The sequence below is a fragment of the Puma concolor genome, chromosome A2 (genome assembly GCF_028749965.1).
Source record: "Puma concolor isolate L17-30 chromosome A2, mPumCon1.1.hap2, whole genome shotgun sequence".
NCBI classification, from domain to species: Eukaryota; Metazoa; Chordata; class Mammalia; order Carnivora; family Felidae; genus Puma; species Puma concolor.
The window spans coordinates 148,459,013-148,475,181 of record NC_141668.1 but is presented as its reverse complement, the minus strand read 5'-3'; the positions used below and the strand labels follow the sequence as shown (position 1 = coordinate 148,475,181).

At 44.8% G+C, this 16,169-nt stretch overlaps 1 protein-coding gene across 6 annotated transcripts in view; it reads left to right on the top strand.

Annotated features, from left to right (window-relative positions):
- The window catches only part of CACNA2D3 (calcium voltage-gated channel auxiliary subunit alpha2delta 3), an 863,963-nt gene that overhangs the window by 795,891 nt on the left and 51,903 nt on the right, over window positions 1-16,169 (top strand). For all 6 annotated transcript variants that reach the window (XM_086697915.1, XM_086697917.1, XM_086697916.1 and 3 more), the window contains 3 exons: window positions 3,617-3,692; window positions 6,567-6,619; window positions 8,153-8,208. In XM_086697915.1, coding sequence (XP_086554041.1) covers window positions 3,617-3,692; window positions 6,567-6,619; window positions 8,153-8,208 — 185 coding nt within the window. The remainder of the gene's footprint in view (window positions 1-3,616; window positions 3,693-6,566; window positions 6,620-8,152; window positions 8,209-16,169) is intronic.

Genomic DNA, 16,169 nt, shown 5'->3' with positions numbered 1-16,169 from the left:
AGGCCGCCCCACAGCAATTGAGTTTGGCCTCACCGAGTAAACCAGAGCCTTTGAAAATGATCCCAGGAGAATCCCGAGCTTCCTGTGAGGGTGGTTACCAAGGGGGCTCTCACTAACGCAGCCAGCTGGTCTGCCCTGGCCCGATGACCCCAGACAGTCCCTCAGCTTGACTTGAAAGTTGATTCTGGACTTTGGTCCTGAGACCTTATCTTGGGCAGCATTTTCTGTGACATTCTGGTGGGAGAGGGCACCAGGCTGAATTCTAGTCACTGCTACTGGGCAGAAGGCAGAATGCAGGGGACTCAGCCTGACCCCCGTCTAATTCTGGCTCTGCCATTTGTTAGGTGTGTGAACTTGGGCACATTACTTAGGCTAGCAGAGGCTTGGTTTGGCCCTCTGTGAAATGGGGATGATTAGAATCTATCTGGTAGGAACGTGCTTCCAAGAGTACCTTGCTCATGGTTGCTAAGTAGAGTTCCGTAGACATCAGCTGTTGTTATGATGGTCCTCAGCTGTAAAGCCCACAGACAGAAGTTCCCACATCATCCCTCGATAACCCCAGTACGGCACCAGAAGGTGTCTTATACTGCAGTATGAAGTGTGAGTTTTATGCTGCCTCGTGTGTGCCAATGAACTAAGAAAATCCGGAGGCCTGCCCATCCTCTAACCCACTGGGTAAAGCCTGAGTCAATTCCCATTGCATTAAACACCACCCCCATTAATTAATCATGGCAATGAAAACCAGACTAATAAGTTATAACAGCAGCTGCAGCCCTGCCTTCTGTTGAGTGTTTCTTCTGTACCAGACACTGGGCTGATCGCACTGTGTCTATCATCTCATTTAATTCCACAACCAACCCATAGGGTAGCCATTTTTCTCACCATTTTACAGATGAGACTGAGGCACCGAGAGAGCGAAACAAGATGAAACAACATTGTAATAAGTGACCGAGTTAGGATTTGAACTCAGATGTTGATTTCAAAGCTGATGTTTTAACCATTATGCCACACTGCCAATCGCTTGAGCCCTTGGGAATAACATAGCTTTAAGATCCCAAACTCCAGGGGCGCCTGGGTGGCGCAGTCGGTTAAGCGTCCGACTTCAGCCAGGTCACGATCTCGCGGTCCGGGAGTTCGAGCCCTGCGTCGGGCTCTGGGCTGATGGCTCAGAGCCTGGAGCCTGTTTCCGATTCTGTGTCTCCCTCTCTCTCTGCCCCTCCCCCGTTCATGCTCTGTCTCTCTCTGTCCCAAAAATAAAATAAATAAACGTTGAAAAAAAAATTAAAAAAAAAAAAAAAAAAAAATATCCCAAACTCCAGGGGCCCCTGGGTAGCTCAGTTGGTTAAGTGTCCAGCTTTAGTTCAGGACATGATCTCATGGTTCATGAGTTCAAGCCCCGCATCAGGCTCTGTGCTGACAGCTTGGAGCCTGGAGCCTGCTTCAGATTCTGTGTCTCCCTCTCTGTCTGCGCCCACCCCGCTGACGCTCTGTCTCTCTCTCAAAAATAAATAAACATTAAAAAAAATTTTTTTAAAGGTCCCAAACTCCAACAAAGAACAAAATAAGGCCTTTTGTTGTAAGGATCATAACAAATCTAGCATACTACATAGTATATTTCAGTATATTTCCACATGTCTGATTATTTAAATCTCAGAACATCTTTGTGAGTCATTTTATAAGTGAGAAAATGAGGCCTCAGAAGAAGGTTAGCATCTTGCTCAGATTACACCCTGGGTAATGGCACCTGGGAACTAACCTTGCAAACCAGGGCCATGCTGTGTGTCTGTCTACAAGACTCCACACACAGGCACGTTCCACTCAACCCATGCTGCCTCTCACCATGCTCTGGCCCAAGTTCTAGCTGTAGAGACGGAGTTGAGTGGTATGAAAAGGATGAAGCCAATGATAATTCTTGCCAAGTCCTAGAAAGCCCTTTCAGGGACACCTGCAGAAATCCTGCAGATGAGGTGTGGACTGTGGCATAGTGGGGCAGTCAGGGACTGAATGCAGTCGTCCATTGTGGTCTGCAGGTGATTCTGTGGCTGGGGCAGCATCAGGGTTGTTTGGGGACTTCCCTGAGCCAGGTGCTTGGCTGGTTCATGGGCTTCATTCCTGTCTCAATAAACACAGGTTCTTCTGGCATCTGCTGTAAAGAAAATAGCCAGAGGACAGTGAGCAAGACTGCAAGAAATGTTTTGATGAGGGAGAGGCTTTGGGGAGATTGCTGGGAGATTGTGTTGACCACTGGTGCCCTCTTGGACTCTGCTACCCAAGATACCTATGTGATGCTGGTCAGGAGCTGGTTTCCATATTGATTTGATCGCACATGGCCGGTCTTCTACTTGGTGTCCGTAGATGGTTCTTTGTTAATCTGTCTGTGTGATGCTTCCAGCTTATTGTCTAGAGGAGGAAGCTTTTTCCTCTTAGTTTGAACTTGACCTCTTCTATCTAGTTGTGATGGCATCTCTTCAAGATTCATGCAATCAGACAATCATTCATGCATTCGCCCTTTTGAAAGTGAATGCCTTCTCCATGCTGGGTGCTGGGCTAGTGCCCTGCGCCAGCAACAGTCCTGCTGCATGAAACTTCTATTCTAGGGCCCGTCCCCAGCCTAGCATTAAGTACGCTCCATGGTTAGCATTGTATTATTCTAGAAAGGAATTCCTGCAGGGAGCATCCCTTGCAGCCATTTAGAAGTTCCTGTATTGCAGTGTTAACATGTCACCTGGCAGCTGTTACGTAATTCAGGCTGGACCTTAAGTGTCTCTTTTTTGGGATACCAGAGTAGTGGGAAGGAGAGCTGGTAGGAGGAGAGAAGGCTTGTCGCCTGTGGGATAAGGTGTTTGCTCCATCTAGAACCTTTAACTTGCTACCAGAAAGTGCCATTCTCCTTTCTTTGTAAAGTTATTGATGAGGAATTAAAATGTCTGGAACAATTATAGAGTGAAATATCTTGGCAGTTGAGTTAAGGTCATAACTGGGAATGAGAGCTGTCCTTTCATCACCAATTGAACAAAAAAAATCCATTTTCTTGTTTCATAAATGGCACTGTTTCCAAAGCAAAAATACAGTCACTGGTATAGTGGTGGCAGTGGAGAGTGGTGGGGATTACAACCAAGGAGCCAACTAGTTTCCAACTAGCTGTCAAAGTGCTGTGCTCATCTTGGTCCAGGGATGTTTCCTAGTGCTTAAGAGAGTCAGAGGATCCTGCCAATTCTGAACTCAAAGTGGTCCTTCCCAGCCTTCCTCAATCCTGGACACATGGCCCAAGTGGGTTCCCTTCAGGGCCCAGAATCCAGTTGAGAACAGCATCGTCCCTCTGGAGTATCCTAGTCCAAGCAGATCAAGCTTGTTTAAACCAAAATGACTGTTTCATCTCATCCCTGTCTCCTCCCCTCAACCCCAGTACCTTTACTCCCTTCCTCTTCAAGTTCCAAGTGTGATGTGCCCGTGTCTCCAGTCCTAGACTTTGCATGTTCCTGATTTGTCATCTGTTTCAGGCCTGTATTTATTTGTGTTTGTCACTGCTGCACTTGATGGTGGTGTGGTGAGTTCACCGCGCTGGTTCACACACAGCTTTCCATTTAGTGACCCTCCTTTCTGTTCTCTCCTACAGAATTACCCTGTATGACTATCAAGCCATGTGCAGGGCCAACAAGGACAGCAGTGACAGTGCCAGCGGGCTACTGGATGTAAGTACAGTGTGGTCACCCACAAAACAGTGGCACGTTTGTATCTGTCTCTGTGTGCGAGCAGGTCTTTATCTTTGGAGTAATCAAGTTCATCTTTTTGCAAAACCATGAATGTTTTAAAGTGCTTCCTGATTTTACTGGTGAAGAAGAACCACTTCCATTCAAACCCAAACCCATTGATTATATGAATGACAAGCAGGTCTGAAGTCACTGATGAATGAATGCAGCAACCCCCTTTTGATGGCTAGTAAAGAGGAGAAGATTTGTGGATTCTCTCCCATATGAAAGAGAATTTAGTTTGGTTTAGCAGAAATCTTCCCTTTGGTCTGGAAGAGACCTAGGAGGAGCCTGTGGATAAATTCACATTCCGATCATAGATCCTCTACCTTAATCAGGATGCTGGTGTGCTTCCTTGTCACTTTTGCTGGAGCTGGTTCCATCAGTGGTGTCACAGTTGAGAACCAATCAATATAGCTGTTGTATCCCTAGAAGCAGGCTTTCACACTGCCAGAAATTAACCGTTATAATTTGCTCCCAGTTAGAAAATATAATTTACGATGTACAAGCAATGTAAGTTTGGCCACCCATCACCTGAAAACACGGGAAAAAAAAAAAAAAAACAGTTACAGGATACTTCAATATAACCCGACCTATGTGTATAAATAGAAGCTTCACATGTTGTCATTTTGTAAATTCCAAAAATTAACCTAAAATCTGGTTTGAAACACAAAATTTATGAGCCATTTTGGTTTTTAGGATATAAACACACACCTTCTCATTTGCAGCTGTAAGATCTTGCAAGGGGATTATTTAAAAGCCCAGTATTTAACACGGTTCTCCTACACTGAGGGAGTAAGAAATAATTTGGAGCTGGAAAATTTCTGAGAGGCAACTATGAACTGAAAGTTGAATGCTTTGAAAAAATGCCACTTTTTAGTGAGAATCAACATGTCTTTCCAAATCCAACTTCGCTAGCTTTAGCAGGACTATTTCTAGACCTAAAATGTTCCCAAGATATGTTTTCATCATTAGGCTTAAAAGCTCAATGGCTTTACCCTTCTGAATGATAATGTGCCATTTAAATTTTTAATCCTGTATTTACATAATCCCTTTGTGTGCCCATACATAGAGCCAGCGTCTGGCACCGAATGCTTGAGTGCTCTTCCCCCTGGCCCCTGGGGGAGCTGCCCCCCCCCACCCCTCCCCATCTCCAGAGCCTCCCTAATCCCTCTATTCAGTCCCTCCTCCCAGGGACCCAAGGACTGCAGAAATGTCACTACCCATCCCAGCAGGTACAAAGGCACAGAACTATCCCAGGGCCTGACCACCAGGGTCTTTTTGAAAAAAGATGGTTGTTTTTCAAGCAATAAGAAATATAACAAAGCCATAGGACAGCAAGTTGCATTTAGTTTTAGGAAATAGTTAATAGTTTACATCCTTATCTGACCCTAATCCTGAGAGCCCTGTGATTCACCGAGTGATGTTGACATGCTCAATTAAATCAGAGCAAGAGATCCAGTCTGAAATCCCTGTGGGCTGAGAATAACCCAGTAGACTGTCATTACTGTTGTTTTGTTCATTTACTTACTGGCTTGAAATAGGGAAGTTTCGGGGCGCCTGGGTGGCGCAGTCGGTTAAGCGTCCGACTTCAGCCAGGTCACGATCTCGCGGTCCGTGAGTTCGAGCCCCGTGTCGGGCTCTGGGCTGATGGCTCGGAGCCTGGAGCCTGTTTCCGATTCTGTGTCTCCCTCTCTCTCTGCCCCTCCCCCGTTCATGCTGTGTCTCTCTCTGTCCCAAAAATAAATAAAAAACGTTGAAAAAAATTTAAAAAAAAAAGAAATAGGGAAGTTTCAAAAAAATGGATAGAGGTACGCAAGTCGGTTTTTGTTTCACTTAAAGCTGGATAATTCCCCCATTCCTAGTTGCAGTCTTTACTGTCCAAATGCTCAGAGAGTAGGATTAAACAGCCATAGCTTCAGAAAGCAGGATTTGTCATTTCAATTCTCTGACACCTGAACGCAACCACTAAAGGTTCCGAGATTTCTCTGGACCTGCCCTCTGGGGCAAGGGCTTTGCCAGTGTCATTGCCTCTCAAAGTGCACCCACTAATCAAATATCTGGCACATGTAGATTCAGAGAACCAACTGAGACGGGGGCCTGGTATTTTCCAGAATTCAGGAAATTGAATTATCCACATAGAAAATATCACAGAGTAAACAATACAACTGCTTGTTTAAATTAAAATACTCTCAAATAAAGATTGGGCTGTCGTTGCTGTCCTTTAGAGAGTTGCAGGGGATTTTCGGCAAGGATAAAATCACATGTTTATATGATTGTCATTTTTTTTCAAGTCCAAATATGTATGTGTGAGAAAAGGCAGCTTAAACCCTACATAACTCATGGGCAACATTAAAATGAAGTATATGCAACTTTTGCTGGTTTCAGTGAATGACATCCACTGATGGAGAACAGGGAATCACCTTTCTGAGAGGCAGATCTGTGAATTACCATTTGAAATTAGTTATATGACTTGAGCCCCTCAGCATCAGGCTGCAAAATATTAGCCCCTGGAGGGTAAAGGTTTAAACATCATTTGCTGAACTTCCTTTTTCCTCCCAGAGATAACCCCTATATTAGATCATGTTTATTTTACTTGTAAATCACATCTCACTACAGGGGAGTTCAAAGTTTTAAAATGTTAGTTTTAGGATACAGTATCCAACCATTTTCTTCTTTTAGCTAGAGCTTCACTGTTTTTTAACATGATATCAATCTCTCTAGAAGAATAACATTGTCTTTATGTAAAGCCTTAAGTTAAACTACACATTTCATATGTGATGCATTGTTTTCAATGTACTGAATTCTTCTCTTCAGCCTTATCATGCCTTCCTTGCTGCAGTAAAATGGATAATGACAGAACTTGTCTTGTAAGTATAACTTGCTGCATTTTTAAAAGTAATATTGCTTGTCTTTTGTATTATAAAGCGAAGTGGAAGACTGTTCCGTGTTTTCAACTAGCATTGGATTCAGAATACTCTGAGATAACCTCATTGAATATCTCCAAGTATTGAAAGCTGAGACCAAAAAATTATCTTTAAGTTATTCATGGTCACTGCTTATGCCCTTATGTCATTGTTTAGCAGACTAACAGCTTGTAATATACAAACCAAATTTATTTATTGTGGTTAGTGTTAAATTTAACATAGATGTCTGGCTGTTTTTAATGCAGCCTGGGTGGGCTGTGGTCAGAAGAACAAATTGCTGGGGCTGTCCACTGTGCTCCTTTGGATGTGCTGGCATGTGCAGAAGAGGGGGGGCTTGTCCCGGACAGGGGTTTTGTGCAGTCATGATCCAGGGGGTGGGGGCTTTGCTCAGGTGTGAATTAATTGTTTACCCTGCCAAACTGTGTTCCGATTTGGAGGATGCTGGATGCATCTGTGACTTAGGTCAGATTGAAATGGCTCAAAGATGAAAGCCGTGACTCCCAGAAGAGGTATTGGACACATGACAGAAGCACTGTGTCCCAGAAAAGGGAAGAATTCCATGGATGAGCATGGAAACCAGATTGTTCAAGCTGTATCCGACCCTCAGATTCTTATTTTCCCCATTAAGGCTCCACTTTCTGAGGATTGGAGGCAGATTTCTTACCATTTGATGAACAGCCATTGTCTTTATCGCTTTATTGTAGCCCATATTAATTTAACAACATTACAAATTCAAATTCACTTCTGTTATGTATCTAAGAGGCAGAGAACAACAGTAACAGAGAATAGTGAGATTTTGATGGACTGTGAGTTGCTGTAGGTAGTAGCCATGAGCCTGAAAAAGAAATGATGGAATTTTGATCTATCTCTATTCACTTGGAGGATGGTTTATATTACTTTTGCATTTCTTTGTACTAGCAGTTGAGAGATTTTGATTTTTTTTTCTGAAGTTGTGGTGTAATTTCATAAAGAGAAGTTTGTTCCATTTATGCCTACACACACTCAAACACACACACACACACACACACACACATACACACACATACACATACACAGGGCTGAACAAGTTTGCATTGCAGTATAAATTTTGAAAGCTTCCTTTATTATGGCAGATCATAGTATCGGTAGAGAATATGCTATTTGTATTTCTGCACCAAGGCAGAGGAAGCCCTTCGGAGTTGATTTTTTACTATAGACTCACACTATAACTGGAAAACTATTTCTGCCTACAAGCGGGATATTTCTCAACGAGTTATTAAGTCTAGGTAAACCCGCTTTCAGTGTTGGGCCAGCATTGGTGATAAAATGGCCTTTCCCAAGGAAGAGAAAGCCCAGTGAAAACTCGGTAGTAACAGAACCAACCATTACTGATAGCTTCGGGTAATGACGTTCCTCTTTCAAATGAGGGGAGCAATGCCACCGTTCTGTCTGGGGCAGATGACCGAGTAACACTGGGTTTTTGCATTACCTGTTCAGGTTTCTGGTGGAATTTAACCTCTGCAGCTGGTGGCACTCAGATATGACAGCCACAGGTAAGTAGCAGCCCGTTCTTGTTTCCCAGCTCAACTTGATAAGCCTTGGGGTCACTGGCCACTTGTCATCAAGGATGTGCTCACATAAACCACCCGGGACCCAGTGATGATTTTTCAGCTCGGTCAGCGAAAGGCACCCTTTGTGCTGACCGCAGCACCATCTAGTCTGACAAAAATGCCACGGTTTCATTCCTCCCGTGTTGAATGTGCACTCTGACCTGTTTCCTTCACTAAGACTTTGCAATCAAACACTGCACGTGTGAATTCTTCAAAAAGCTTGCGAGCAGTGCTCAGAATCTAAGGGAGACACATTGCCTTTTTCAGTCTCAGCGAATGGATAACCACTCTAGTTTTTTGTTTGTTTGCTACAATTAGCCTCGTAAAATACAAATCTAGTCATAGTCTCCCCACTCAAAAGCCTTCAGCGATTTGATAATTCATGGAAACTCTTGTAGAGGTGTGAGTTGTGGAATTAGAGCAAGGTGGATTTGAGTTGTGGTACTGAGGTTAGCCTTTGGCAAGTTAGCTGATGTCTTCAAGACTCAGTTTCCCTACATTAAGCAAAATGGGAGACATAATAAATAACATTTATCTCCTATCACGTATGTGTGTGTGCTTAATGATAAATCATGCTATCTGCTGAGCGTGGTGACTCAAAACAGGTAGCTGTAATTAACTATGAAGACAGTGCAGACAGTGTTGACCACAGGGATAAACAGTCAAGTCCCCGGGCCCTACAAAACCCGTGCCCTTTAATGAGGGCCGTCTCACGGCCGTCTCACAGCCATCCGCCCCACCTGCTCAGGCACTTGCTGTTTCCCACATATGCTCTGCTCTTCCTTTCCTGTGTGCGTTCATTCATGTCTGTTTTCCTCCCTGGGATGCAAGGAACCAGAATTAGGCTAGACTACTGCCATTATTATCATTATTATTATTATTATTTTAATGATCTGTCTTTTTCACAGAGGTAGATTAGTAATGCAGCAGCCTTCCCCAGGTGCTGACATCTCCTCCCCCATCCCTTGAGACACCAGTTGGTGAGGATTCTCTCAGTTCTTCCAGGAAGAGTTAGTAGCATTTCCTTCGTGTTTTCATCCCGGTCAGCTCACACACTTCCCCAGCGTTTCTGCACCATTCTTGTCCCAATTTGTTTCACACTAAACCAGAGTTTCTGGATGGCATCAGTATCCCTTAGCACCTAACTGGTGCTCAGTACATAGTAGGTGCTCAATGCCACGGGTTACTTACCGAATACCCTGGCAAATCTTTCCTTTGCCGGGTATGACCGGTCTAGCCACTGTCATCGTAGCTTTGTGACTTACAAATAGGACCATGTGTCCTAAATCCAGGACCTCCCTAGTTTCTTGTTAGAGGATGACATGGGGCAGCCTCTGCAGAGAGGTGCACGCGTCCGGCTGCACTCGATGGGGTCTGATTACAGTGCACCTGACCCAAACGTGTTTGGGGTTGACCCTGTTCTCAGAAGCTGACAGCCCAGTGGAACAACACCTTTGTGCCCTGTTTTCTCACACACGCATGCACACGCTGTCCTGGTGACCCTCAGTGTGTGGGCTCCATACTTGCCCCTTCTTGTTGGGTTGGTACCTGCTTTGCATGTCCATAACCCCGCCTCTAGAGATCTAGCCTAAGGAAATAAACTGGGGTGGGAACAAAGGATGGTATGACAGGATGAGCATCACTAAGAAAGTGAGGATTGCAAATACAGGTAACTCTTTAAAGGTGAACAATAAGGACGTTTCAAAATAAATGACAGCCCATCCACAGAGAGGCAGAGAGAACCTTTACCAAGATTCTGCTTCTGAAAACTTTTTAAGAAGATCGAAACTGCTCATGAAATTAAGTAACATACCAAGATAAACAATATGCTAAACAGTGTGTACCCCAGACAAGCATCCAATGATGGGGGGAACGGGGGCATAGGGAGTTAAATAAATAGGGTGAGCAGCCACTGGGGACTCAGTAAGCACAGAACAAAATATGAATTAGGAAGAGAAGACTATTATGTCCCCCAAAGGAAATGTTACCTATAGCGTGAACCTGCTTTTGTTTAAAATTGCACCAGATTTGAGAATGAGGGCTGGGAAGGGACCTGCTAAATGGGCACTTGCTATCTTTTTTTCTGTTTACTCTTCTTATTCCACTAGTTTTTCCACAATTTTACTATTAGGAGTGAAAAAAGTAAAATGAGATTAAAAGAGAGAAACGGAAGAAGGAAGATCAGTAGAGGCCAAGAGAATGGATCACGAGTGGGTCAAAGGGCTGCCCTCACGGCACCGCCAGTTCCCGGGGACAAGTCCCCTCTGCTTGGCTCCGGGAGGCCAGCACGTGGCGGTTTTGCCCAGGTGAAGTGCTCTGGTCGGGGATCAGGCAGCCTTCCCCTGCTGCCCGCTAGCTGCTTAGTTCTGGGCAGGTTGCACAGTCTCTCTGGGTTCCGGTGTCCCGGCAGGTCAGCACAGACAATGATGGGTTGGTTGGTGCACACAAAGCCCACAGGCAGACCTGGCACACAGCAGAGTGCTCCACACATGATGGGTGGTGCTCCCATGTGGGGCGATGGCGGCTGTTTTGGCTGAGACCGCGGCTCGCTCTCAGGGGTGTGTTCAGTGCTGAGGGCAGTGGCCAGTCGTCTTCGGGGTTTGCTTCCTGGCGCCCTCTTCACAACCGGGTGCCTGCCCACCTCCTCTAAGGAGCTTCCACGGTGAGCGTGAGGATGCCCCACTTCTTCATGCCAGCCTGCATCACCATGGCCCCCATTCTGACCGCAGCCTGCTCCCCTTCCCGGTGACCTGCTGCCACAGGCCCTGCCCACGCTCTTGTTCTGGTCCTTCAGATTTGACGGTCAGTTTTAGAATTTCTGTTGTGTGCTAGTCACTGTAATCCTTGCTTAGACCACTGGTTTTCAACCTGGGGAGGGGGAGTTTTTTCTCTCTGGAGTCACTGCAATGTTCGGAGGCATTTTTGGTTGTCACAAGTGGGGTGAGCGGGGATACTGCTGACATGTAGTGGGTAGAAGCCAGGGATAGTGCTGAACATCCTACGATGCATAGTCCCTGGCAACAAAGAATCATCCTATTCAGAGTATCATCAGTGCCACTGCTGCAAAACCCCGGTGTAGACTGAAAGGTAGAGGGTAGGGGATGAAGAATAAGGAAGAGGATATAGTCTTTGCACTCATGATGCTTACAGAAATGTATGCAGTTTCCCATTCTGAAATTCCACACCCCCTCTCCCCTGCTCCCCTGTACCAGGACCAACAGTGGGCAAAATGTTAGCAAACAGGACTAATGTGATGCCTCAGTTCTCCATTTTCTGTTTTAGAAGCTTTTCTACAAGTTCTTTCATAGGTATTTCCAAGTCATGTCACCCTGTGCTGCACCGTGAGACCTTCCCCCAGATATTGGAAAGACCTTGCCACATGATTCTATCGTCACCACGCGGTGGGCCCATGTACAGTGTAGTGCTTTTCCATCTCCAGAGTCCTGGCACTAGATGATCTTCAGACCCCTTCAGCATTCCTGAGCGGTGGGGACCTCTGGAATTTGTCACTAAACCTTCCTGAGCTCCTTCAGTCAGACAGCTACTGGGTCACGGAGGGCTCAGACCTAAACCAAGGGCTCAGCTAGGTGGCAGCGAGCAAGGCAGCCCGCCTTCCTTGAACCCCCGTGTGAAGCACATGAACTGTCTCGTCCGGACCTATAGCCCTCTGCTGGACGTGGCTGACGTTTTCCATTTTATAGATGAAGAAATGGAATCAAAGCGGGTGAATGAACTCGTCCTCAGGGCTGCTGGAGATCTTTGTCAAATGTAAATGTAAATGTGAGACCCAGCATAAGGAGAGAAAAGTTTCAGGCTTCACAGAAATACTGACTTGCAAGGTTTCTTCATTCTAAATTTACCACTCCCTCACTAGACAAAGACCCTGTGCTGAGACATACATCTTTGTTTAGCTAAAAATGGAATCCATAATTACACTGTTTATCTGCTTCATTTCCTTAATGAAGGGGACTGTGGAAGCCCATTTCTGCTTGATTATCACAAAGGTATCATTTTGGCGAAGTTGCACAGAGAGAATGGAGCTTGCTGGCACCGAGTGTGAATGGGGGTGCATTCACAGAGACAAAAGACGAGGAGAGCTTTTCAAATGGCAACTCTATTCATTCCCAGTTGTCTGTCCATAATTACTGTGAACCCAAGTCAGTTATTCTCATCAGGGACATTTGTTGCTAAGGGAAAATTAAAGAAATTCAATTGTGTGGATGCTCCATTGGGTGCTTCATTGTGAGTGAGTGGTAGGTCATGGCTCCAGCTGGAGCCAGCCGGTCCTGGCCGGATGGGACGTCGAGCGGTGTGACAGCACGGAAGGGACGCTCCGGGCCGTGACCATGCAGAAGCAGATCTGGGCTCCCTGACTCACGGCGGTGTGACTTTATTTCTCTGGACTATAGTTTCTTCATTTTGTAGAACAGGAGAGCCCCAGACCTTCCGCATTGGTGGTGAGGACCAATTCCACACGAGGGGCCCAGCATGGTGTTTGGGGTGTAGCAAGTGCTTACTGAGTATTGGCTGTGAACGTGCTGGTGGTGATTTTTTTTTTAATTTTTTAATGTTTATTTGTTTTTGAGAGAGAGAGAGAGAGTACAAACGGGGAAGGAACAGAGAGAGAGGGAGACACAGAATCTGAAGCAAGCTCCAGGCTCCGAGCTGTCAGCACAGAGCCCGACGCGGGGCTCAAACTCATGAACCTTAAGATCATGACCTGAGCTGAAGTCGGACGCTTAACTGAGCCACCCAGGTGCCCCATTGCTGGTGGTGTTTAAGTAAATGATGATCATGGTGAGTCACTTTCTGTGGGGCTCAAGGCAAGCTATGTCCGCTCTCTGAACCCCGGTTTTCTGCAAAATAAGGAATCAGTCTAGCTGAGCTTCATGACTGCTTCTACCTTTGCCTTTGTAAGCTAATGAGTTTTAAATGCCTAATTGCTAAAACAGCACCCGTTAGATTACTGGCAGCCTTAGCTATTCGTTCGAAATTCTGTAGATAAATGGTAGTGACTGGCAAATATATGTGGTGTCCATAACACTCCAGACAAAGGAAGGTCTTTGTAGTAAACCATCTTATTTAGATTAAATATGGCCATGGTTTTATATGATCATTCACACGTTTCCCAAAAGCACATCAAGCAACTTCCAGCCAGTCTGTAGTTGTGTTGCACATGGATTCAACAGTTTGTGGCCACATCAGTATGGGTGCCCTACAATTGTCAAGGGAACAAGAATTTCATCTCCAGGAAGGATCAGAGCCAAATGAGCCTCACCATTGAGAGCGCTGGACTCATTCCATTGTAACTGGGCCCAGACAATTACAATTAGAGATAGTGCAATTATTGGGCTTAGTTAAATCATGTGTGCTGCCCATCTCAGCCCGCCCCACAGACCTTCTTCCTTTCTTTCATTGGCCAAACTTCACAGAGCAGTTAAATATGTGTGCTGGAGGCAGACAGCCCAAGTTCAAATTTTGGCTCACCCGCTCACACATTGACTGGATGAATTGGGGCGATTTATGCAATTCTCTCCTCCTTTCACTAACCTGCGAAACAGAGAAAACAATTGTTCCTACCTTATAGTTTATTTTTTTTTTTGTCATGTTTTACTGTTAAATAGATTAAAACATGTAAAGCAGAACAGCATCTGGCATGGAGTACTTTCTTAATAAACGTGGCCGTTACCATCATTCAGTGATCGTATGCCATCTGCATATGGGTGCTATTGCCTCTTATCATCTGTGCTGTTTTCTTTTTTTTACTTTCTTTCGTTTTAATGGCCTTACCTTTTGAAATTCAAACAATTTAGGCATTAAAAGGAAGTTTCCCCAAATCAAAAGTCACTATCCTTTGCTATACAAAGGAATCAATTGTAAACATAAGAATCGTGAAAATAAAAAGCGTCAGGAAAGTGTAGCCATATCTCTGTGTTTTATGTGTGGCCTTCCTAGGTTAAAAAAAAAAAGGGGGGGGCGGAGAGCAAATGAAAGAAAATGAAAATGAGAGGAAGGTGGGGAAACCTCCCTACCGTCAAAGATGTTCCCCTGAGGAAATCAGAGAGGCACTGAAAGGGAACTTGGAAGTGAATGAAGTGAATGACGTTCCCACCAGGTGCCTCTCTGTGTTGTTGCTGTTGGGCACTGGCCACCTAAACTGACCTTGCCTTCCCACCTGAAGGCAGGCAGTTTGTCATGCGGGCCTGAGACGCTTACATCTCCTTTGTCTGATTGCCTGAAAAGCACCATTGAGGAGAATTACTCATTTATCCAGCAAGCACGTGATGACACTTGCTATCAGCTAGCACCGCAGGGCACAGGGGACGGACCTACGCCTTTGGGAGCATGACACTTGCCAGTGCTGTACTGGCAGTGGAGCCAGACATCGGGAAGGTAGCCATCGGCCCTTTCTAACCAAAAAGCAATGGTTCAAAAAGGCCATCAGTTTCTGAGGATTCCATCTAATAACATGCTGTCCTGTGGCAGTCAGCACGTTCACTTAAATAGGCCTCACCTTGTGCCAGCCACTTCCCATGTATTAATTCATCTGATCCCCAAACAACCACATGAGGTTGGTGTTCTTATTCCCATTTTACAGATGAGAACACTAAGGTACAGAGATTAAACTCACCTGATGTCACACAGCAGTGGCAAGATTCACGACCCCTGATTTGTGCCCTTAGTTACTATGTAATTAGTCCAACTCCTGGTATGTAGATAGGAACACTCTCTAGCAGCCAGCATTTCGTGAAGGCTGTGTGTGTGTGTGTATGTGCGTGCATATTTGTGGAAGTGTGTACATGTATCCCTCGATTGAGAGCTGTACCTGCTTTAGTCGGTTTATTACTCAGAACAACTCAGTGAGTTATATGGGCATTTTTTCTTCATATCAGTGATCAGTTTCTAGAAATTACATATTTTACATAAACAAGCTGATTTAATCTACTTCGTTTTGTTTTAGATGAGAAAAATTACGGGGTGCCTGGGTGGCTTAGTCGGTTAAGCATCCGACTTCGGCTCAGGTCATGATCTCACAGTCCGTGAATTCGATCCCCGTGTCGGGCTCTGTGCTGACAGCTCAGAGCCTGGAGCCTGGTTCAGATTCTGTGTCTCCCTCTCTCTCTGCCCCTCTCCTGCTCGCGCTCTGCCTCTCTGCCCGTCTCTCTCAAAAATAAATAAACATTTAAAAAAATTTAAAAAAAAGAAAAATTACAATGCATTATGCTTCAACCCCAAGCCCCCAGTCAATTTCCTCAAAATAATTAAAGCTCAGTGAAAAGCCTATATAAGAAAAAGAATCACGTTAGGATATACATGCCTGGAATACGGCTTCCTGGTCACCCAACAAATAGCTAGTGGTTACCAAATGCTCATTTAGCATTTAGTAATCCTTTGATGCCTTGCTTAGTGCAGCTGCCTCCACATAGACACTCCACAAAACATGTACCCGTGCTTCTGACATCCAACCGTCGTTGGAATACAACTTGAGACTTTGTCAACACATCATTTTGTTAAAATCTTACTGAGTTTTGGAGTTGAAAACATAAATTATATATTCTAGATATTTATAAATATGTGTTTATATTTCTGTATAGACATCAGCCAAAAACTTTGCACAAAGTTTGGTTATTGGAAACTTTTGGTTTCCAAACTATTGGTTATTGGAGCATTCTACTGGTAAGATGTTAATGAGTGACAAGAACCTGTACTATCAGCATTTCCATTTTATAGGTGAGGATACAGAGGATTAGCTGGGAGCATTGGAGCAGGCATTTGTACTCCAAACTCCTCTGACTTCAGAGTCTTCACCTTAACTGCTGTGTTCTAGTATCTAGCATCCTTATCATTTTAATGTTACAATGGCTTCACTAGAATGCTAGTGTTATGCTTATTACTATTACTGT